Raw genomic sequence first — 22,500 nt, forward strand, 5'->3', positions numbered from 1 at the left:
AGAGGGAGAGGGGTAACTCCCCAGTGATAGAGAGAGAGAGAGGGGTAACTCCCCAGTGAGAGAGAGAGGGGTAACTCCCCAGTGAGAGAGAGAGGGGTAACTTCCCAGTGTGAGAGAGAGAGGGGTAACTCCCCAGTGAGAGAGAGAGAGAGGGGTACCTTCCCAGTGAGAGAGAGAGAGAGAGGGGTAACACCCCAGTGATAGAGAGAGAGAGGGGTAACTCCCCAGTCATAGAGAGAGAGAGGGGTAACTCCCCAGTGATAGAGAGAGAGAGAGGGGTAACTCCCCAGTGATAGAGAGAGGGGTAACACCCCAGTCATAGAGAGAGAGAGGGGTAACTCCCCAGTGATAGAGAGAGAGAGAGAGGGGTAACTCCCCAGTGATAGAGAGAGAGAGGGGGGTAACTCCCCAGTCATAGAGAGAGAGAGGGGTAACTCCCCAGTGATAGAGAGAGAGGGGGGGGTAACTCCCCAGTGATAGAGAGAGAGAGGGGGGTAACTCCCCAGTCATAGAGAGAGAGAGGGGTAACTCCCCAGTGATAGAGAGAGAGAGGGGGGTAACTCCCCAGTGATAGAGAGAGAGAGAGAGAGAGAGAGAGAGGGGTAACTCCCCAGTGATAGAGAGAGAGAGAGGGGTAACTCCCCAGTGATAGAGAGAGAGAGGGGGGTAACTCCCCAGTGATAGAGAGAGAGAGAAGGGTAACTCCCCGGTGATATAGAGAAAAATAGGGGTAACTCCCCAGAAAGAGAGAGAGGGGTAACTCCCCAGTGAGAGAGAGAGGGGTAACTCCCCTGTGAGAGAGAGAGGGGTAACTCCCCAGTGATAGAGAGAGAGAGGGGTAACTCCCCAGTGATAGAGAGAGAGAGAGAGGGGTAACTCCCCAGTGATAGAGAGAGGGGTAACTCCCCAGTGATAGAGAGGGGGGTAACTCTCTGGACGCCCCCACAGACTCAGTATCTCTCCATACCCTTAATAAAGACATATAACATGCATCCTTATTAAGTGTATGCAAATGATTGAGATACACAAATGAATTCCGTTCTCTCTGACAGTATGGGAGCTATGGACACACTCATTTACATATGCATAAATTAGACTCCCTCCTCGTATTCCCTCCTGCTTCTATGTGTAACAAAACATTAATGTTTCTCCACCTCTCTCCTTCTCCATCTCTCTCCTTCTCCATCTCTCTCCTTCTCCATCTCTCTCCTTCTCCATCTCTCTCCTTCTCTCTCCTTCTCCATCTCTCTCCTTCTCCTTCTCTCTCCTTCTCCATCTCTCTCCTTCTCTCTCCTTCTCCATCTCTCTCCTTCTCCTTCTCTCTCCTTCTCCATCTCTCTCCTTCTCTCTCCTTCTCCATCTATCTCCTTCTCCATCTCTCTCCTTCTCCATCTCTCTCCTTCTCCATCTCTCTCCTTCTCTCTCCTTCTCCATATCTCTCCTTCTCCATCTCTCTCCTTGTCTCTCCTTCTCCATCTCTCTCCTTCTCCTTCTCTCTCCTTCTCCATCTCTCTCCTTCTCTTGCCTTCTCTCTCCTTCTCCATCTCTCTCCTTCTCCATCTCTCTCCTTCTCCTTCTCTCTCCTTCTCCATCTCTCTCCTTCTCCTTCTCTCTCCTTCTCCATCTCTCTCCTTCTCCATCTCTCTCCTTCTCCATCTCTCTCCTTCTCCATCTCTCTCCTTCTCCATCTCTCTCCTTCTCCATCTCTCTCCTTCTCTTGCCTTCTCTCTCCTTCTCTTGCCTCTCTCCATCATCTCCATCTTTCTTTCCTTCTCTCTCTTCATCTCTCTCTCTCGTTCTCTTCTTCTCTCCACAGCTTTATAAAGAGATAGAGCTGGGCTCCAAAATAACCAAAGTCATCCAGTTCGACAGGGATGAGTCCTGTATGATTGGTTACGGTAAGGCTGAGTCCTGTATGATTGGTTACGGTAAGGATGAGTCCTGTATGATTGGTTACAGTAAAGATGAGTCCTGTATGATTGGTTACGGTAAGGCTGAGTCCTGTATGATTGGTTACGGTAAGGATGAGTCCTGTATGATTGGTTACAGTAAAGATGAGTCCTGTATGATTGGTTATGGTAAGGATGAGTCCTGTATGATTGGTTACGGTAAGGATGAGTCCTGTATGATTGGTTACGGTAAGGATGAGTCCTGTATGATTGGTTACGGTAAGGATGAGTCCTGTATGATTGGCTACGGTAAGGATGAGTCCTGTATGATTAGTTACGGCAAGGATGAGTCCTGTATGATTGGCTACGGTAAGGATGAGTCCTGTATGATTGGTTACGGTAAGGATCAGTCCTGTATGATTGGTTACGGTAAGGATCAGTCCTGTATGATTGGTTACGGTAAGGATGAGTCCTATATGATTAGCTACGGTAAGGATGAGTCCTGTATGATTGGTTACGGTAAGGATCAGTCCTGTATGATTGGTTACGGTAAGGATCAGTCCTGTATGATTGGTTACGGTAAGGATGAGTCCTATATGATTAGCTACGGTAAGGATGAGTCCTGGATGATTGGCTACGGTAAGGATGAGTCCAGTATGATCCTGTATGATTGGTTACGGTAAGGATGAGTCCTGTAGGATTGGTTACGGTAAGGATGAGTCCTGTATGATTGGTTTCGGTAAGGATGAGTCCTGTATGATTGGTTACGGTAAGGATGAGTCCTGTAGGATTGGTTACGGTAAGGATGAGTCCTGTAGGATTGGTTACGGTAAGGATGAGTCCTGTATGATTGGTTTCGGTAAGGATGAGTCCTGTATGATTGGCGACGGTAAGGATGAGTCCTGTATGATTGGCTACGGTAAGGATGAGTCCTGTATGATTGGCTACGGTAAGGATGAGTCCTGTATGATTGGCTACGGTAAGGATGAGTCCTGTATGATTGGTTACGGTAAGGATGAGTCCTGTATGATTGGCTACGGTAAGGATCAGTCCTGTATGATTGGTTACAGTAAAGATGAGTCCTGTATGATTGGTTACGGTAAGGATGAGTCCTGTATGATTGGCTACGGTAAGGATGAGTCCTGTATGATTGGCTACGGTAAGGATGAGTCCTGTATGATTGGCTACGGTAAGGATGAGTCCTGTATGATTGGCTACGGTAAGGATCAGTCCTGTATGATTGGCTACGGTAAGGATCAGTCCTGTATGATTGGCTACGGTAAGGATCAGTCCTGTATGATTGGCTACGGTAAGGATCAGTCCTGTATGACTGGCTACGGTAAGGATCAGTCCTGTATGATTGGTTACGGTAAGGATGAGTCCTGTATGATTGGCTACGGTAAGGATCAGTCCTGTATGATTGGCTACGGTAAGGATGAGTTCTGTATGATTGGTTACGGTAAGGATGAGTCCTGTATGATTGGCTACGGTAAGGATCAGTCCTGTATGATTGGCTACGGTAAGGATGAGTTCTGTATGATTGGTTACGGTAAGGATGAGTCCTGTATGATTGGCTACGGTAAGGATCAGTCCTGTATGATTGGTTACTTATTTTTTGAAGAAACATTCAAATGAAGGAGCTGGACAAGATGGCGGACTGAACACAACAGTGTAGATCACCTCAATATAAAAATGTAATATTCAATATCAGTAAGTCAGACTAAATATTAGCATTTCACAAACTGGTGAAACACAAAATAAATCATAAGGCTAGAGAAATGTATCGACAAATATTACTAAAACAAGCAACAGCCAAACATGACAGAGAGTAAAACAGGGGAACCAATCAACATGGAGAGTAAAACAGGAGAACCAGTCATCATGGAGAGTAAAACAGGGGAACCAATCAACATGGAGAGTAAACAGGGGAACCAATCATCATGGAGAGTAAAACAGGAGAACCAATCAACATGGAGAATAAAACAGGGGAACCAATCAACATGGAGAGTAAAACAGGGGAACCAATCAACATGGAGAGTAAACCAGGGGAACCAATCAACATGGAGAATAAAACAGGGGAACCAATCAACATGGAGAGTAAAACAGGGGAACCAATCAACATGGAGAGTAAAACAGGGGAACCAATCAACATGGAGAATAAAACAGGGGAACCAATCAACATGGAGAGTAAAACAGGGGAACCAATCAACATGGAGAGTAAAACAGGGGAACCAATCAACATGGAGAGTAAAACAGGGGAACCAATCAACATGGAGAATAAAACAGGGGAACCAATCAACATGGAGAGTAAAACAGGGGAACCAATCAACAAGGAGAGTAAAACAGGGGAACCAATCAACATGGAGAGTAAACAGGGGAACCAATCAACATGGAGAATAAAACAGGGGAACCAATCAACATGGAGAGTAAAACAGGGGAACCAATCAACAAGGAGAGTAAAACAGGGGAACCAATCAACATGGAGAGTAAACAGGGGAACCAATCAACATGGAGAGTAAAACAGGGGAACCAATCAACATGGAGAATAAAACAGGGGAACCAATCAACATGGAGAGTAAAACAGGGGAACCAATCAACATGGAGAGTAAAACAGGGGAACCAATCAACATGGAGAGTAAAACAGGGGAACCAATCAACATGGAGAGTAAAACAGGGGAACCAATCAACATGGAGAGTAAAACAGGGGAACCAATCAACATGGAGAGTTAAACAGGGGAACCAATCAACATGGAGAATAAAACAGGGGAACCAATCAACATGGAGAATAAAACAGGGGAACCAATCAACATGGAGAGTTAAACAGGGGAACCAATCAACCCAGACAGGATGACCACATCAGTGAATCAACCCACTCAGGTGACGCACCCCCTCCAGGGACGGCATGAGAGAGCCCCAGTAAGCCAGTGACTCAGCCCCTGTAATAGGGTTAGAGGCAGAGAATCCCAGTGGAAAGAGGGGAACCGGCCAGGCAGAGACAGCAAGGGCGGTTCGTTGCTCCAGAGCCATTCCGTTCACCTTCCCACTCCTGGGCCAGACTACACTCAATCATATGACCCACTGAAGAGATGAGTCTTCAGTAGAGACTTAAAGGTTGAGACCGAGTTTGCGTCTCTGACATGGGTAGGCAGACCGTTCCATAAAAATGGAGCTCTATAGGAGAAAGCCCTGCCTCCAGCTGTTTGCTTAGAAATTCTAGGGACAATTAGGAGGCCTGTGTCTTGTGACCGTAGTGTACGTGTAGGTATGTACGGCAGGACCAAATCAGAGAGATAGGTAGGAGCAAGCCCATGTAATGCTTTGTAGGTTAGCAGTAAAACCTTGAAATCAGCCCTTGCCTTGACAGGAAGCCAGTGTAGAGAGGCTAGCACTGGAGTAATATGATCAAATTTTTGGGTTCTAGTCAGGATTCTAGCAGCCGTATTTAGCACTAACTGAAGTTTATTTAGTGCTTTATCCGGGTAGCCGGAAAGTAGAGCATTGCAGTAGTCTAACCTAGAAGTGACAAAAGCATGGATTAATTTTTCTGCATCATTTTTGGACAGAAAGTTTCTGATTTTTGTAATGTTACGTAGATGGAAAAAAGCTGTCCTTGAAATGGTCTTGATATGTTCTTCAAAAGAGAGATCAGGGTCCAGAGTAACGCCGAGGTCCTTCACAGTTTTATATCCATGGTAGGGGTTGATTAATGGAACACCCAATACTGTCCATGGTAGGGGTTGATTAATGGAACACCCAATACTGTTCATGGTAGGGGTTGATTAATGGAACACCCAATACTGTCCATGGTAGGGGTTGATTAATTGAACACCCAATGCTGTCCATGGTAGGGGTTAATTAATGGAACACCCAATACTGTCCATGGTAGGGGTTAATTAATGGAACACCCAATACTGTCCATGATAGGGGTTAATTAATGGAACACCCAATGCTGTCCATGGTAGGGGTTGATTAATGGAACACCCAATGCTGTCCATGGTAGGGGTTGATTAATGGAACACCCAATACTGTCCATGGTAGGGGTTGATTAATGGAACACCCAATACTGTCCATGGTAGGGGTTGATTAATGGAACACCCAATACTATCCATGGTAGGGGTTGATTAATGGAACACCCAATACTATCCATGGTAGGGGTTGATTAATGGAACACCCAATACTGTCCATGGTAGGGGTTAATTAATGGAACACCCAATACTGTCCATGGTAGGGGTTGATTAATGGAACACCCAATACTGTCCATGGTAGGGGTTGATTAATGGAACACCCAATACTGTCCATGGTAGGGGTTGATTAATGGAACACCCAATACTGTCCATGGTAGGGGTTGAATAATGGAACACCCAATACTGTCCATGGTAGGGGTTGAATAATGGAACACCCAATACTGTCCATGGTAGGGGTTGAATAATGGAACACCCAATACTGTCCATGGTAGGGGTTGAATAATGGAACACCCAATACTGTCCATGGTAGGGGTTGATTAATGGAACACCCAATACTGTCCATGGTAGGGGTTGATTAATGGAACACCCAATACTGTCCATGGTAGGGGTTGAATAATGGAACACCCAATACTGTCCATGGTAGGGGTTGATTAATGGAACACCCAATACTGTCCATGGTAGGGGTTGATTAATGGAACACCCAATACTATCCATGGTAGGGGTTGATTAATGGAACACCCAATACTGTCCATGGTAGGGGTTGATTAATGGAACACCCAATACTGTCCATGGTAGGGGTTGATTAATGGAACACCCAATACTATCCATGGTAGGGGTTGATTAATGGAACACCCAATACTGTCCATGGTAGGGGTTGATTAATGGAACACCCAATACTGTCCATGGTAGGGGTTGATTAATGGAACACCCAATACTGTCCATGGTAGGGGTTGATTAATGGAACACCCAATACTGTCCATGGTAGGGGTTAATTAATGGAACACCCAATACTGTCCATGGTAGGGGTTGATTAATGGAACACCCAATACTGTCCATGGTAGGGAATGTAATAATACAAACATATATATAGAAAGAAAAGCTACCTTGAAATATAACTAATTGGAACACAAAAGCACTAATTCAACATGTTGGAGATAAATACACATCAGACCGAAGGCTCAGTATGTGTGGATGTGTTGAGATGGAAGGTGTGGTGTGTTTCCTGGTGCTTGGGAAAGTGGAGATAAATACACAGCAGACAGAAGGCTCAGTATGTGTGGATGTGTTGAGATGGAAGGTGTGGTGTGTTTCCTGGTGTTTGGGAAAGTGGAGATAAATACACACCAGACAGAAGGCTCAGTATGTGTGGATGTGTTGAGATGGAAGGTGTGGTGTGTTTCCTGGTGCTTGGGAAAGTGGAGATAAATACACACCAGACAGAAGGCTCAGTATGTGTGGATGTGTTGAGATGGAAGGTGTGGTGTGTTTCCTGGTGTTTGGGAAAGTGGAGATAAATACACAGCAGACAGAAGGCTCAGTATGTGTGGATGTGTTGAGATGGAAGGTGTGGTGTGTTTCCTGGTGCTTGGGAAAGTGGAGATAAATACACAGCAGACTGAAGGCTCAGTATGTGTGGATGTGTTGAGATGGAAGGTGTGGTGTGTTTCCTGGTGTTTGGGAAAGTGGAGATAAATGCACAGCAGACAGAAGGCTCAGTATGTGTGGATGTGTTGAGATGGAAGGTGTGGTGTGTTTCCTGGTGTTTGGGAAAGTGGAGATAAATACACACCAGACAGAAGGCTCAGTATGTGTGGATGTGTTGAGATGGAAGGTGTGGTGTGTTTCCTGGTGTTTGGGAAAGTGGAGATAAATACACACCAGACAGAAGGCTCAGTATGTGTGGATGTGTTGAGATGGAAGGTGTGGTGTGTTTCCTGGTGCTTGGGAAAGTGGAGATAAATACACAGCAGACAGAAGGCTCAGTATGTGTGGATGTGTTGAGATGGAAGGTGTGGTGTGTTTCCTGGTGCTTGGGAAAGTGGAGATAAATACACAGCAGACAGAAGGCTCAGTATGTGTGGATGTGTTGAGATGGAAGGTGTGGTGGTGTGTTTCCTGGTGCTTGGGAAAGTGGAGATAAATACACAGCAGACAGAAGGCTCAGTATGTGTGGATGTGTTGAGATGGAAGGTGTGGTGTGTTTCCTGGTGTTTGGGAAAGTGTGGCGTTAAGTGAGTGAGAAAGGAAATGGTTGCATATCCCAGAACCAATCTATGTCTGTGAGCAGGGGTTGGTGTTGGTGTTGTGCAGATGAGAGTTATACATTTTATAATGAATTATACATCTTATTTATTTATTTATTGTCCTATCATGGTGGAACGATCCACAACCCTATACCCTAGACACCCGCTAGAATGACCCAGATACTAAAGAGAAGTCCCTGCTGTTAGCTGTCTGTATGCTGCTGTTAGCTGTCTGTATGCTGCTGTTAGCTGTCTGTATGCTGCTGTTTGCTGTCTGTATGCTGCTGTTAGCTGTCTGTATGCTGCTGTTAGCTGCTGTTAGCTGTCTGTATGCTGCTGTTAGCTGTCTGTATGCTGCTGTTAGCTGTCTGTATGCTGCTGTTAGCTGCTGTTAGCTGCCTGTATGCTGCTGTTAGCTGTCTGTATGCTGCTGTTAGCTGCTGTTAGCTGCCAGTAGGCTGCTGTTAGCTGTCTGTATGCTGCTGTTAGCTGTCTGTATGCTGCTGTTAGCTGTCTGTATGCTGCCAGTATGCTGCTGTTAGTTGCTGTTAGCTGCCAGTAGGCTGCTGTTAGCTGTCTGTATGCTGCTGTTAGCTGCCTGTATGCTGCTGTTAGCTGTCTGTATACTACTGTTAGCTGCCTGTATGCTGCTGTTAGCTGTCTGTATGCTGATGTTAGCTGTCTGTATGCTGCTGTTAGCTGTCAGTATGCTGCTGTTAGCTGCCAGTATGCTGCTGTTAGTTGCTGTTAGCTGCCAGTAGGCTGCTGTTAGCTGTCTGTATGTTGCTGTTAGCTGTCAGTATGCTGCTGTTAGCTGTCTGTATGCTGCTGTTAGCTGTCTGTATGCTGCTGTTAGCTGTCAGTATGCTGCTGTTAGTTGCTGTTAGCTGCCAGTAGGCTGCTGTTAGCTGTCAGTATGCTGCTGTTAGCTGTCTGTATGCTGCTGTTAGTTGCTGTTAGCTGCCAGTAGGCTGCTGTTAGCTGCCAGTAGGCTGCTGTTAGCTGTCAGTATGCTGCTGTTAGCTGCCTGTATGCAGCCAAAATGCGGTCAGAGACCTTCTAAAGCAGTACAGCTGTCTTAACATACTGAGCCTGCCTGGCAGGGTTGGTCCTGCAGAGCCAGAGCCCCCTGATGGGAGAGCCTAATATACACGGAAATTCTCAACGCTGCTAATGAGAACCTTGACGACCTCGTACCTAGCCAGTGGGGTGCCCCCACCCAGGCAGTGGCAGTGCTGGCAACACTGGCAGCAGTAACCCATGGGGAGGGGGGGTCACACTCGGACATACAGAGAGGGGGCAAATTATTGTGGCCCTGGTGGCACAAAATAATCAAAAGGTCTGACTGCACAGAGATGCTTGGGGAATATGGGGCGACAGGTAGCCTAGTGGTTAGAGCGTTGGACTAGTTTAACTGAAAGGTTGCTGCATCGAATCCCCTGAGCTGACGAGGTAAAAATCTGCCGTTCTGCCCCTGAACAAGGCAGTTAACCCCACTGTTCCTAGGCCGTCATTGTAAATAAGGATTTGTTCTTTAACTGACTTAGTTAAATTAAGGTTAAATAATAATATGGTCACAACAGGTGAACATGTGTGGGTGTTTCAGGGGAAGGGGAGGGGGGGGGGGATCTGACCTCCATCATCTAGGACGTGACAATGGTTCATCAAATCCCCACATTTCTGCCCTTTTTATTTTGTAGCTCAGTCTTGCAGGCCGTCTCATAAAGCTGCAACTGTACACGCATTTGTAAATCAAGACCTTTCTTGAGTTGGGCTCTGAGATGGCGCAACTGTTGAGCATCTGGTTGTTTGTGGGGGGGAAAGGGGTTGAGTGTGTAGTGTGTGTGTGTGTATCCCACAACTGTTGAGCATCTGGTTGTATGTGGGGGGAAAGGGGTTGAGTGTGTAATGTGTGTGTGTGTGTGTGTGTGTGTGTGTGTGTGTGTGTGTATCCCACAACTGTTGCGAGGGAGTAAAATATGTTCGGGACAATATAGGATGAATCACAATAATTGTTTGCTAGACTGATGAGATGTAAAAATCCTTTACATAAACTGCCTAGATTACTGCAAATATGAATAATAATTATGGAGAAAAAAAAATGTTAATAGCAAAATATAATACTAATCGAGGTGAGGGCGAAATGCATCTGGCGGTTGATCTGCTTCTGTTCTGTGGGTGGCACTGTGCTGTTTTCAAAGGATGGGTCCCGGTCTCTCCGGGGCCATGGGATCCGGGGGGGGGGGGTCGTCTGCCAGTCATTGGGATGACAACCCAACTCTGGATGAGGAAAGGTTTTAAGCGGGTGGAATAGTGAGGACCAATTGGTGGTTTACTTAGCAGCAATGCAAAAGTCATGGTACAGTTATATAGACACTCAATCATCACGCTACTTTTTAATGGTAAGTTTACAAACATATATTATGATAAATAAAATTGTGAGTTGTCTCATTATGGTAATTGGTGAAATAAGTATAGCCAGTTCTAATTGTAATGGCTTAGCAGATAATAAGAAAAGATTACCAGTATTTATCTGAATAAAAGAGAAGGAATGTAATATCTATTGTTTACAGGAATCTCAGTCAACAATTTTAGATGAAGTTTTGTGGAAAAAGGACTTTTGGGGGACAAATATATTTCTCCCATGGGCAAAGAAATTCAAAAGGGGTGATGAAATTAATAAACAGTTTGCACATCTTAATCTTTTAATTTTATTGGCCAGTCTTGAGATATGATTTTTTTCTTTGCACCTCTGCCTAGAAGGCCAGCATCCTAGAGTCGCCTCTTCACTGTTGACGTTGAGACTGATGTGTTGCAGGTAGTATTTAATGAAGCTGCCAGTTGAGGACTTGTGAGGCGTCTGTTTCTCAAACTAGACACTCTAATGTACTTGTCCTCTTGCTCAGTTGTGCACAGGGGACACCCACTCCTCTTTCTATTCTGGTTAGAGACGGTGTACGCTGTTCTGTGAAGGGAGGAGTGCACACACAGCTTTGTACGAGATCTAGAGTTTCTTGGCAATTTCTCGCATGGAATATCAATTAGACTTTATCCGACATAACATAGGTACAGCACATCCCCTTATTGTATGGGACACTTTTAAATGTGCCTTTGGAGGCCATGCAATTCAGTATTCATTTATATAACAAAAGCCATTTAGGTCAAAAGAGTCCATCTTAACAAAGGAACTTGAAGGACTAACAGAACAGACAGGTGGCATAAAAACTACCATCGAGGCACAGAATAAGTTAGAGGAAACACCAAATGAAACGGAGGAACTTATTCTAGAAAGATCCAGTGTAATATAGTATAAAAATAAAGCTGGAAGGGATATGGGGGAAAATGCCCACAAATATATTTTTCAATCTTCAACATAGAAATGCAACAAATTTTTAGCAAATTTTTTTATCTTTAATTTACAATCTGAAGAAACGATGAGAATAGAAATGTTCAGTACTTTTCAAATAGAAATCCAAAATGGAGGGTGTTGAGAGATAGATGGGAGGGGTTGAATGGAGCTGAAGGGTGGGACTGGATGGTGTTGAGAGATAGATGGGAGGGGTTGAATGGAGCTGAAGGATGGGACTGGATGGTGTTGAGAGATAGACGGGAGGGGTTGAATGGAGCTGACGGGTGGGACTGGATGGTGTTGAGAGATAGACGGGAGGGGTTGAATGGAGCTGAAGGGTGGGACTGGATGGTGTTGAGAGATAGACGGGAGGGGTTGAATGGAGCTGACGGGTGGGACTAATAACAAGATAACCAATGTAAAACATACAGGAGTCTGTAAAATGCATATAGGTTCAGAAATGTTGTGAAATAACACAGTTACAAATCAATCAACTGGATGGACATCAGAAATAGAAGAAGGACTAAAAACAAACAAAATATAACTATTGTAAAATAGATTGTGTCTGTAAAATGTGTATAAGTATGGTACAGTTGAAGTCGGAAGTTTACATTTGCAAAATACATTCCTTAATTTCAGACATTTAATTAATAGTAAAAATTCCCTGTTTTAGGTCAGTTAGGATCACCACTTTATTTTAAGAATGTGAAATGTCAGAATAATAGTAGAGTGATTTATTTCTTTCAGCTTTTATTTCTTCTCATTCCTAGTGGGTCAGAAGTTTACATACACTCAATTAGTATTTGGTAGCATTGCCTTTTAAATTGTTTAACTTGGGTCAAACGTTTCGGGAAGCCTTCCACAAGCTTCCCACAATTAGTTGGGTGAATTCTGGCCCATTCCTCCTGACGAAGCTGGTGTAACTGAGTCAGGTTTGTAGGCCTCCTTGCCTTGCACACGCTATTTCAGTTCTGCCCACAAATCTTCTATGGGATTGAGGTCAGGGCTTTGTGATGGTCACTCCGATACCTTGACTTTGTTGTCCTTAAGCCATTTTGCCACAGCTTTGGAAGTATGCTTGGGGTCATTGTCCACTTGGAAGACCCATTTGTGACCAAGCTTTAACTTCCTGACTGATGTCTTGAGATGTTGCTTCAATATATCCACATACTTTTCTTTCCTCGTGATGTCATCTATTTTGTGAAGTGCTCCAGTACCTCCTGCAGCAAAGCACCTCCACAACATGATGCTGTCACCCCCGTGCTTCACGGTTGGGATGGTGTTCTTCGGCTTGCAAGCCTCCCCCTTTTTTCCTCCAAACATAACGATGGTCATTATGGCCAAATAGTTCTATTTTGGTTTCATCAGACCAGAGGACATTTCTCCAAAAAGTACGATCTTTGTCCCCATGTGCAGTTGCAAACCGTAGTCTGGCTTTTTTATTTCGGTTTTGTAGCAGTGTCTTCTTCCTTGCTGAGCGGCCTTTCAGGTTATGTCGATATAGGACTCGTTTTACTGTGGATATAGATACTTTTGTACCTGTTTCCTCCAGCATCTTCACAAGGTCCTTTGCTATTGTTCTGGGATTGATTTGCACTTTTCGCACCAAAGTACGTTCATCTCTAGGAGACAGAACGGGTCTCCTTCCTGAGAGGTATGACAGCTGCGTGGTCCCATGGTGTTTATACTTGTGTACTATTGTTTGTACAGATGAACGTAGTACCTTCAGGTGTTTGGAAATTGCTCCCTAGGATGAACCAGACTTGTGGAGGTCCACAAGGTCTTGGCTGATTTCTTTAGATATTCCCATGATGTCAAGCAAAGAGGCACTGAGTTTGAAGGTAGGCCTTGAAATACATCCACAGGTACACCTCCAATTGGCTCAAATTATGTCAATTAGCCTATCAGAAGCTTCTAAAGCCATAGCATAATTTTCTGTAATTTTCCAAGCTGTTTAAAGGCACAGGCAACTTAGTTAATGTAAACTTCTGACCCATTTGAATTGTGGTACAGTGAATTATAAGTGAAATAATCTCTAAACAATTGTTGGAAAAATGACTTGTGTCATGCACAAAGTAGATGTCCCAACCGACTTGCCAAAACTATAGTTTGTTAACAAGAAATTTGTGGAGTGGTTGAAAAACGAGTTTTAATGACTCAAACCTAAGTGTATGTAAACTTCCTACTTCAACTGTAAATAACAATCCATTGATTACTGTAGAAGCTGGAAGTAGAGGTCTATATATTTACTCCAAAAATGTATGGAGGATTGGAAATGATGCAGACAATTACATTGATGGAAGCATCAGTCTATCTGCAAAATATTAAAGCTGATCCACCCCCTAGAAAAAAAGGGATGGGTCCTGTTTGATTGGCTACGGTAAGGATGAGTCCTGTTTGATTGGCTACGGTAAGGATTAGTTCTGTATGATTGGTGACGGTAAGGATGAGTCCTGTATGATTGGCTACGGTAAGGATGAGTCCTGTATGATTGGTTATGGTAAGGATGAGTCCTGTTTGATTGGTTACGGTAAGGATGAGTCCTGTATGATTGGCTACGGTAAGGATGAGTTCTGTATGATTGGTGACGGTAAGGATGAGTCCTGTATGATTTGCTACGGTAAGGATGAGTCCTGTATGATTGACTACGGTAAGTAGGAGTCCTGTATGATTGGCTACGGTAAGGATGAGTCCTGTTTGATTGGCTACGGTAAGGATTAGTTCTGTATGATTGGTGACGGTAAGGATGAGTCCTGTATGATTTGCTACGGTAAGGATGAGTCCTGTATGATTGACTACGGTAAGTAGGAGTCCTGTATGATTGGCTACGGTAAGGATGAGTCCTGTTTGATTGGCTACGGTAAGGATTAGTTCTGTATGATTGGTGACGGTAAGGATGAGTCCTGTATGATTGACTACGGTAAGGATGAGTCCTGTATGATTGACTACGGTAAGGATGAGTTCTGTATGATTGACTACGGTAAGGATGAGTTCTGTATGATTTGCTACGGTAAGGATGAGTCCTGTATGATTGACTACGGTAAGTAGGAGTCCTGTATGATTGACTACGGTAAGGATGAGTCCTGTTTGATTGACTACGGTAAGGATGAGTTCTGTATGATTTGCTACGGTAAGGATGAGTCCTGTATGATTGACTACGGTAAGGATGAGTCCTGGATGATTGACTACGGTAAGGATGAGTCCTGTATGATTGACTACGGTAAGGATGAGTCCTGGATGATTGACTACGGTAAGGATGAGTCCTGTATGATTGACTACGGTAAGGATGAGTCCTGGATCCTATGAATCTCATTCTCACAATTTCATCATCTATTATAATTGCAATGCCAGTGTGTTCATCCCAAATGGATTTCTGTTATTTATATAGTGCTCTACTTTGGGCCCTGGTTAAAAGTAGTGCACTTCACTGTAAAGGGAATAGGGTGACATTTGGGACGCAGGCCTATTTCATACATGTCCACATTCACAGATCATTTGGGACGCAGGCCTATTTCATACATGTCCACATTCACAGATCATTTGGGACGCAGACCTATTTCATACATGTCCACATTCACAGATCATTTGGGACGCAGGCCTATTTCATACATGTCCACATTCACAGATCATTTGGGACGCAGGCCTATTTCATACATGTCCACATTCACAGATCATTTGGGACGCAGGCCTATTTCATACATGTCCACATTCACAGATCATTTGGGACGCAGGCCTATTTCATACATGTCCACATTCACAGATCATTTAACATGCTAAGAATGCAGTTCTGAAGCGACTTCCCTTTCTATTACAATCATGTTGTAGTATACAGTGTCTAAATGTCCACCAGTGATAGAATATTTTCACTAGCAGATGTGTTGTCATGTATTCTGTTATTCTAGTCACGTCTCAGATTACTTGTATTTGTTAGACTGATCCCTGTCGGTGATTTGGTGATGTGTGTTGAGTAATGAATTGATTCTCTCTCCTCTTATCCCCCTCTCCTTCCTCTTTCTCTTCTCATCCCCCTCCTCCGTCTCTCTTCTCCGCCCCCTCTCCTCTCCCTCCGTCTCTCCTCTCATCCCCCTCCTCCGTCTCTCCTCTCCCTCCGTCTCTCCTCTCCCTCCGCCCCCTCTCCTCTCCCTCCGTCTCTCCTCTCTGCCCTCTCTCCTCTCCCTTCGTCTCTCTCCTCTCCCTCCGTCTCTCCTCTCCCTCCGTCTCTCCTCTCCCTCCGCCCCCTCTCCTCTCCCTCCGTCTCTCCTCTCTGCCCCCTGTCCTCTCCCTCTCTCTTTCCCTCCTCTGTCTCTCCTCTCTGCCCCCTCTCCTCTCTCTCTCTCTTTCCCTCCTCTGTTTCTCCTCTCCCGCCCCCTCTCCTCTCTGCCTCCTGTCCTCTCCCTCTCTCTTTCCCTCCTCCGTCTCTCCTCTCCCTCCGTCTCTCCTCTCCGCCCCCTCTCCTCTCCCCCTATCTTTCCCCCCTCCATCTCTCCTCTCCTCCAGGGTTTTCCATCTCAGTGGTGGAGGAGGATTCAGTGCAGCAGCTCTACATTACCGATGTGAAGGCGGGAGGATTAGCCTTCGCTAAAGGTTCCTTACCACACACACCATCTATAGTGGGAAGATACCATATGATTAGAGATGGACCAGAACCAGACAGAGAGGGCAGGTAGTGGGAAGATGGACCAGAACCAGACAGAGAGGGCAGGTAGTGGGAAGATGGAACAGAACCAGACAGAGAGGGCAGGTAGTGGGAAGATGGACCAGAACCAGACAGAGAGGGCAGGTCGAGGGAAGATGGACCAGAACCAGACAGAGAGGGCAGGTCGAGGGAAGATGGACCAGAACCAGACAGAGAGGGCAGGTAGTGGGAAGATGGACCAGAACCAGACAGAGAGGGCAGGTAGTGGGAAGATGGACCAGAACCAGACAGAGAGGGCAGGTAGTGGGAAGATGGACCAGAACCAGACAGAGAGGGCAGGTAGTGGGAAGATGGACCAGAACCAGACAGAGAGGCCAGGTCGAGGGAGGATGGACCAGAACCAGACAGAGAGGGCAGGTAGTGGGAAGATGGACCAGAACCAGACAGAGAGGGCAGGTCGAGGGAAGATGGACCAGAACCAGACAGAGAGGGCAGGTAGTGGGAAGATGGACCAGAACCAGACAGAGAGGCCAGGTCGAGGGAGGATGGACCAGAACCAGACAGAGAGGGCAGGTAGTGGGAAGATGGACCAGAACCAGACAGAGAGGCCAGGTCGAGGGAGGATGGACCAGAACCAGACAGAGAGGGCAGGTAGTGGGAAGATGGACCGGAACCAGACAGAGAGGGCAGGTAGTGGGAAGATGAACCAGAACCAGACAGAGAGGGCAGGTAGTGGGAAGATGGACCAGAACCAGACAGAGAGGGCAGGTCGAGGGAAGATGGACCAGAACCAGACAGAGAGGGCAGGTAGTGGGAAGATGGACCAGAACCAGACAGAGAGGGCAGGTCGAGGGAAGATAACATATGATTGGTTTCATCATCAGCCATCTCAATACAAGCCACAAAAAGAGGGTGGCTGTACAATCAACGATTAAATAATTACTACAGCTGATGAGCCATTTATAAAACTGTGTGTGTGTGTGTGTGTGTGTGTGTGTGTGTGTGTGTGTGTGTGTGTGTGTGTGTGTGTTAGGGGAATGTTCTCTCCAGTGCTTATGTGAACGAGGTCAATATGGGAGTTGTGATTTTATTTTTTTAGAAATGAAATGCATATTAATGGCTGGTTCGATTCAAGGTGCAGGGGAACCAGAGAAAACAGCCCTCCGGTCAGTCTCAAGTCTTCTGATTAGAATGATAATCTGACGACCCACTGACAAGTGTCTTTGTCCCAAACGTACACCCCATTACTTATAGAGTACACAGGCATCTCCCTGACATGATGAGGATCTCTGTAGCATATAACCATAGGAGATCCGTACTGCAGATTAGAGGGGCCTTTCTCAGGTCACATAGAGAGGGAAATGGATCCCTCCTGGGGCTGAGAGAGAGAGAATCAACGACCTCATGGTGCCAGGAAAGAGTGAAGACCATATAAATATGATATTGTATAGTATAGACAGTGTGAGACCCCCTTCCCCACCTCCACACACACACACACTAATATACCATCTTGGCTCTTCAGGTCTGAATGCGGGGGATGAGATCTTGCAGCTGAATGGGAAAGACTCGTGCAGATTGAAGTTCGGGGACATGAAGGGGGCGTTTTCCCAGGCCTCTCTGTCCCTGACCGTCAACACTCTGCCCTCCACGGACCGACGACAAATCTGTTACCTGCCCCCCCGACGCTCTGACGCACAGGAAGTCCTCCACACAGACATCTTCTCTATGAACCAGGGTGAGTTACTGTAGTCCTCCACATAGACATCTTCTCTATGAACCAGGGTGAGTTACAGTAGTCCTCTACACAGACATCTTCTCTCTGAACCAGGGTGAGTTACAGTAGCCCTCTACACAGACATCTTCTCTATGAACCAGGGTGAGTTACAGGAAGTCCTCCACACAGACATCTTCTCTGTGAACCAGGGTGAGTTACAGTAGTCCTCGACACAGACATCTTCTCTATGAACCAGGGTGAGTTACAGTAGTCCTCCACACAGACATCTTCTCTATGAACCAGGGTGAGTTACAGTAGACCTCTACACAGACATCTTCTCTATGAACCAGGGTGAGTTACAGTAGACCTCTACACAGACATCTTCTCTATGAACCAGGGTGAGTTACAGTAGACCTCTACACAGACATCTTCTCTATGAACCAGGGTGAGTTACAGTAGTCCTCTACACAGACATCTTCTCTATGAACCAGGGTGAGTTACAGTAGTTCTCCACACAGACATCTTCTCTATGAACCAGGGTGAGTTACAGTAGTCCTCTTTACTGACGTGAACCAGGATATGTAAGATCTGTATCCCAAATGGCTATTCCCTTTTCACAGCCTACACCTTATGTGGCCCGGGTCAAAAGTAGTGTACTGAATAGGGTGCCATTTGGGATGCTGGTGATTTATTATTATGCTAGCTGGACAGCGACCTCATCGTGGTCCGTCTGATGTGTTCTTTCTGCTCCAGAGGAGATTCTGGATGACGGGGTTGGTCTGACGCTGGAGAGTTCTGGAGACAGCCTGGACGACGACTCTGAGAGCTTCAGCGAGGCAGACCAATGCAGAAAGGTAGGAGTCTCGTATCTCTTCATTTCTTAATGTTTTTTACCCTTTTCTTTAAGCGGTGATGTCTGAGATGTGGGATACAACAGACAGACGTTAAAGGTTACGATATGTTCCCTGAACATTTGTTCTAGAGGTGGTCTGTACTAGTGGTCTGTACTAGTGGTCTGTACTAGTGGTCTGTACTAGTGGTTCATCTCTGGGGATGTGAGTTGCTTTTGGGATAGAGGTGTCGATTTGTTATCAATCTCAATATGCAGCATATCTCAGTATCAGCAATATCCTGCTTTCAGGCTTTTATTCTGAGTGCTCCACTTGGGACACGCCCTTTTGTAGTATAGGCCTGGTTTCAGGCAGTCTGCTCTCTAGGCCTGGTTTCAGGCAGTCTGCTCTCTAGGCCTGGTTTCAGGCAGTCTGCTCTCTAGGCCTGGTTTCAGGCAGTCTGCTCTCTAGGCCTGGTTTCAGGCAGTCTGCTCTCTAGGTTTCAGGTAGTCTGCTCTCTAGGCCTGGTTTCAGGCAGTCTGCTCTCTAGGTTTCAGGCAGTCTGCTCTCTAGGCCTGGTTTCAGGCAGTCTGCTCTCTAGGTTTCAGGCAGTCTGCTCTCTAGGCCTGGTTTCAGGCAGTCTGCTCTCTAGGTTTCAGGCAGTTTGCTCTCTAGGCCTGGTTTCAGGCAGTCTGCTCTCTAGGTTTCAGGCCGTCTGTTCTCTTGGCTCTTTCAGGCCTGAGGTTCATTATATCTCCACCTGACACTAATGTCTGACACCTGCTGGAGTTCACACTTCCTTCCTCTCTTCCTCCTCCATTATTTACTATGTTCACTGCAGTTTTTCCTTTCTTACTCTCTGTCTCTCCTCTCTCTGTCTCTGTGTCCCTCTTTGCTCCCTCCTCTCTGTCTCTCTCTGTCTCTCTGTCTGTCTCTCTCTCTCTCTCTCTCTCTCTCTCTCCTCTCTCTTTGTGTCTCTCCCTCTCCTCTCTCTCTGTGTCTCTCTCTCATCTGTCTCTATCTCCCTCTCCTCTCTCTCTGTCTCTCTCTCATCTGTCTATGTGTCTCTCTCTCCCTCTCATCTGTCTCTGTGTCTCTCTCTCCCTCTCATCTGTCTCTGTCTCTCTGTCTCCTCTCTCTCTCCTCTCTCTCTCTCTCCTCTCTCTCTGTGTCTCTCCCTCTCCTCTCTCTCTGTGTCTCTCTCTCTCATCTGTCTCTCTCTCCCTCTCCTCTCTCTCTGTCTCTCTCTCATCTGTCTATGTGTCTCTCTCTCCCTCTCCTCTCTCTGTCTCTCTGTCTCCTCTCTCTCTCTCTCTCAATTCAATTCAATTCAATTCAATTCAATTCAAGGGCTCTATTGGCATGGGAAACATGTGTTAACATTGCCAAAGCAAGTGAGGTAGACAACATACAAAGTGAATATATAAAGTGAAAAACAACAAAAATGAACAGTAAACATTACACATACAGAGGTTTCAAAACATTACAAATGTCATATTATATATATATATATATATATATACACAGTGTTTTAACAATGTACAAATGGTTAAAGGACACAAGATAAAATAAATAAGCATAAATATGGGTTGTATTTACAATGGTGTTTGTTCTTCACTGGTTGCCCTTTTCTCGTGGCAACAGGTCACACATCTTGCTGCTGTGATGGCACACTGTGGAATTTCACCCAGTAGATATGGGAGTTTTTCAAAATTGGATTTGTTTTCGAATTCTTTGTGGATCTGTGTAATCTGAGGGAAATATGTCTCTCTAATATGGTCATGCATTGGGCAGGAGGTTAGGAAGTGCAGCTCAGTGTCCACCTCATTTTGTTGGCAGTGAGCACATAGCCTGTCTTCTCTTGAGAGCCATGTCTGCCTGCGGTGGCCTTTCTCAATAGCAAGGCTATGCTCACTGAGTCTGTACATAGTCAAAGCTTTCCTTAATTTTGGGTCAGTCACAGTGGTCAGGTATTCTGCCACTGTGTACTCTCTGTGTAGGGCCAAATAGCATTCTAGTTTGCTCCATTTTTTTTGTTAATTCTTTCCAATGTGTCAAGTCATTTTCTCATGATTTGGTTGGGTCTAATTGTGCTGCTGTCCTGGGGCTCTGTAGGGTGTTTTTGTGTTTGTGAACAGAGCCCCAGGACCAGCTTGCTTAGGGGACTCTTCTCCAGGTTCATCTCTCTGTAGGTGATGGCTTTGTTATGGAAGGTTTGGGAATCGCTTCCTTTTAGGTGGTTATAGAATTTAACGGCTCTTTTCTGGATTTTGATAATTAGTGGGTATCGGCCTAATTCTGCTCTGCATGCATTATTTGGTGTCCTACGTTGTACACTGAGGATATTTTTGCAGAATTCTGCGTGCAGAGTCTCAATTTGGTGTTTGTCCCATTTTGTGAAGTCTTGGTTGGTGAGCGGACCCCAGACCTCACAACCATAAAGGGCAATGGGCTCTATGACTGATTCAAGTATTTTTAGCCAGATCCTAATTGGCATGTTGAATTTTACGTTCCTTTTGATGGCATAGAATGCCCTTCTTGCCTTGTCTCTCAGATCGTTCACAGCTTTGTGGAAGTTACCTGTGGCGCTGATGTTTAGGCCAAGGTATGTATAGTTTTTTGTGTGCTCTAGGGCAACAGTGTCTAGATGGAATTTGTATTTGTGGTCCTGGTGACTGGACCTTTTTTGGAACACCATTATTTTGGTCTTACTGAGATTCACTGTCAGGGCCCAGGTCTGACAGAATCTGTGCATAAGATCTAGGTGCTGCTGTAGGCCCTCCTTGGTTGGTGACAGAAGCACCAGATCATCAGCAAACAGCAGACATTTGACTTCGGATTCTAGTAGGGTGATGCCTTGTGCTGCAGACTTTTCTAGTGCCCGCGTCAATTCGTTGATATATATGTTGAAGAGGGTGGGGCTTAAGCTGCATCCCTGTCTCACCCCACGGCCCTGTCTGAAGAAATGTGTGTGTTTTTTTGCCAATTTTAACCGTACACTTGTTGTTTGTGTACATGGATTTTATAATGTCGTATGTTTTACCCCCAACACCACTTTCCATCAGTTTGTATAGCAGACCCTCATGCCAAATTGAGTCGAAGGCTTTTTTGAAATCAACAAAGCATGAGAAGACTTTGCCTTTGTTTTGGTTTGTTTGGTTGTCAATTAGGGTGTGCAGGGTGAATACATGGTCTGTTGTACGGTAATTTGGTAAAAAGCCAATTTGACATTTGCTCAGTACATTGTTTTCATTGAGGAAATGTACGAGTCTGCTGTTAATGCAGAGGATTTTCCCAAGGTTACTGTTGACGCATATTCCACGGTAGTTATTGGGGTCAAATTTGTCTCCACTTTTGTGGATTGGGGTGATCAGTCCTTGTTTCCAAATATTGGGAAGATGCCAGAGCTAAGGATGATGTTAAAGAGTTTTAGTATAGCCAATTGGAATTTGTTGTCTGTATATTTGATCATTTCATTGAGGATACCAATGTCTCTCCCTCTCCTCTCTCTCTCTGTGTCTCGCCCTCTCCTCTCTCTGTGTCTCTCTCTCTCATCTGTCTCTGTGTCTCTCTCTCTCATCTGTCTCTGTGTCTCTCTCTCTCCTCTCTCTCTCTCTGTCTCTCCCTCTCCTCTCTCTTTGTCTCTCCCTCTCCCTCCCTCTCCTCTCTCTCTGTCTCTCCCTCTCCTCTCTCTCTATGTCTCTCCCTCTCCTCTCTCTCTCTGTCTCGCTCTCCCTCTCCTCTCTCTGTGTCTCTCCCTCTCCTCTCTCTGTGTCTCTCCCTCTCCTCTCTCTCTGTGTCTCTCCCTCTCCTCTCTCTCTGTCTCTCCCTCTCCTCTCTCTCTGTGTCTCTCCCTCTCCTCTCTCTCTCTGTC

At 45.5% G+C, this 22,500-nt stretch overlaps 1 protein-coding gene across 5 annotated transcripts in view; it reads left to right on the forward strand.

The window, feature by feature from the left end:
- The window catches only part of LOC110508084 (rho guanine nucleotide exchange factor TIAM1), a 217,684-nt gene that overhangs the window by 146,483 nt on the left and 48,701 nt on the right, over positions 1-22,500 (forward strand). For all 5 annotated transcript variants that reach the window (XM_090224100.1, XM_090224103.1, XM_090224104.1 and 2 more), the window contains 4 exons: positions 1,817-1,898; positions 15,944-16,030; positions 17,605-17,817; positions 18,550-18,650. In XM_090224100.1, the coding sequence (XP_090080226.1) occupies positions 1,817-1,898; positions 15,944-16,030; positions 17,605-17,817; positions 18,550-18,650 (483 nt within the window). The remainder of the gene's footprint in view (positions 1-1,816; positions 1,899-15,943; positions 16,031-17,604; positions 17,818-18,549; positions 18,651-22,500) is intronic.

This window comes from Oncorhynchus mykiss, chromosome 27 (assembly GCF_057628025.1).
Source record: "Oncorhynchus mykiss isolate SJ-2025 chromosome 27, ASM5762802v1, whole genome shotgun sequence".
NCBI lineage: Eukaryota > Metazoa > Chordata > Actinopteri > Salmoniformes > Salmonidae > Oncorhynchus > Oncorhynchus mykiss.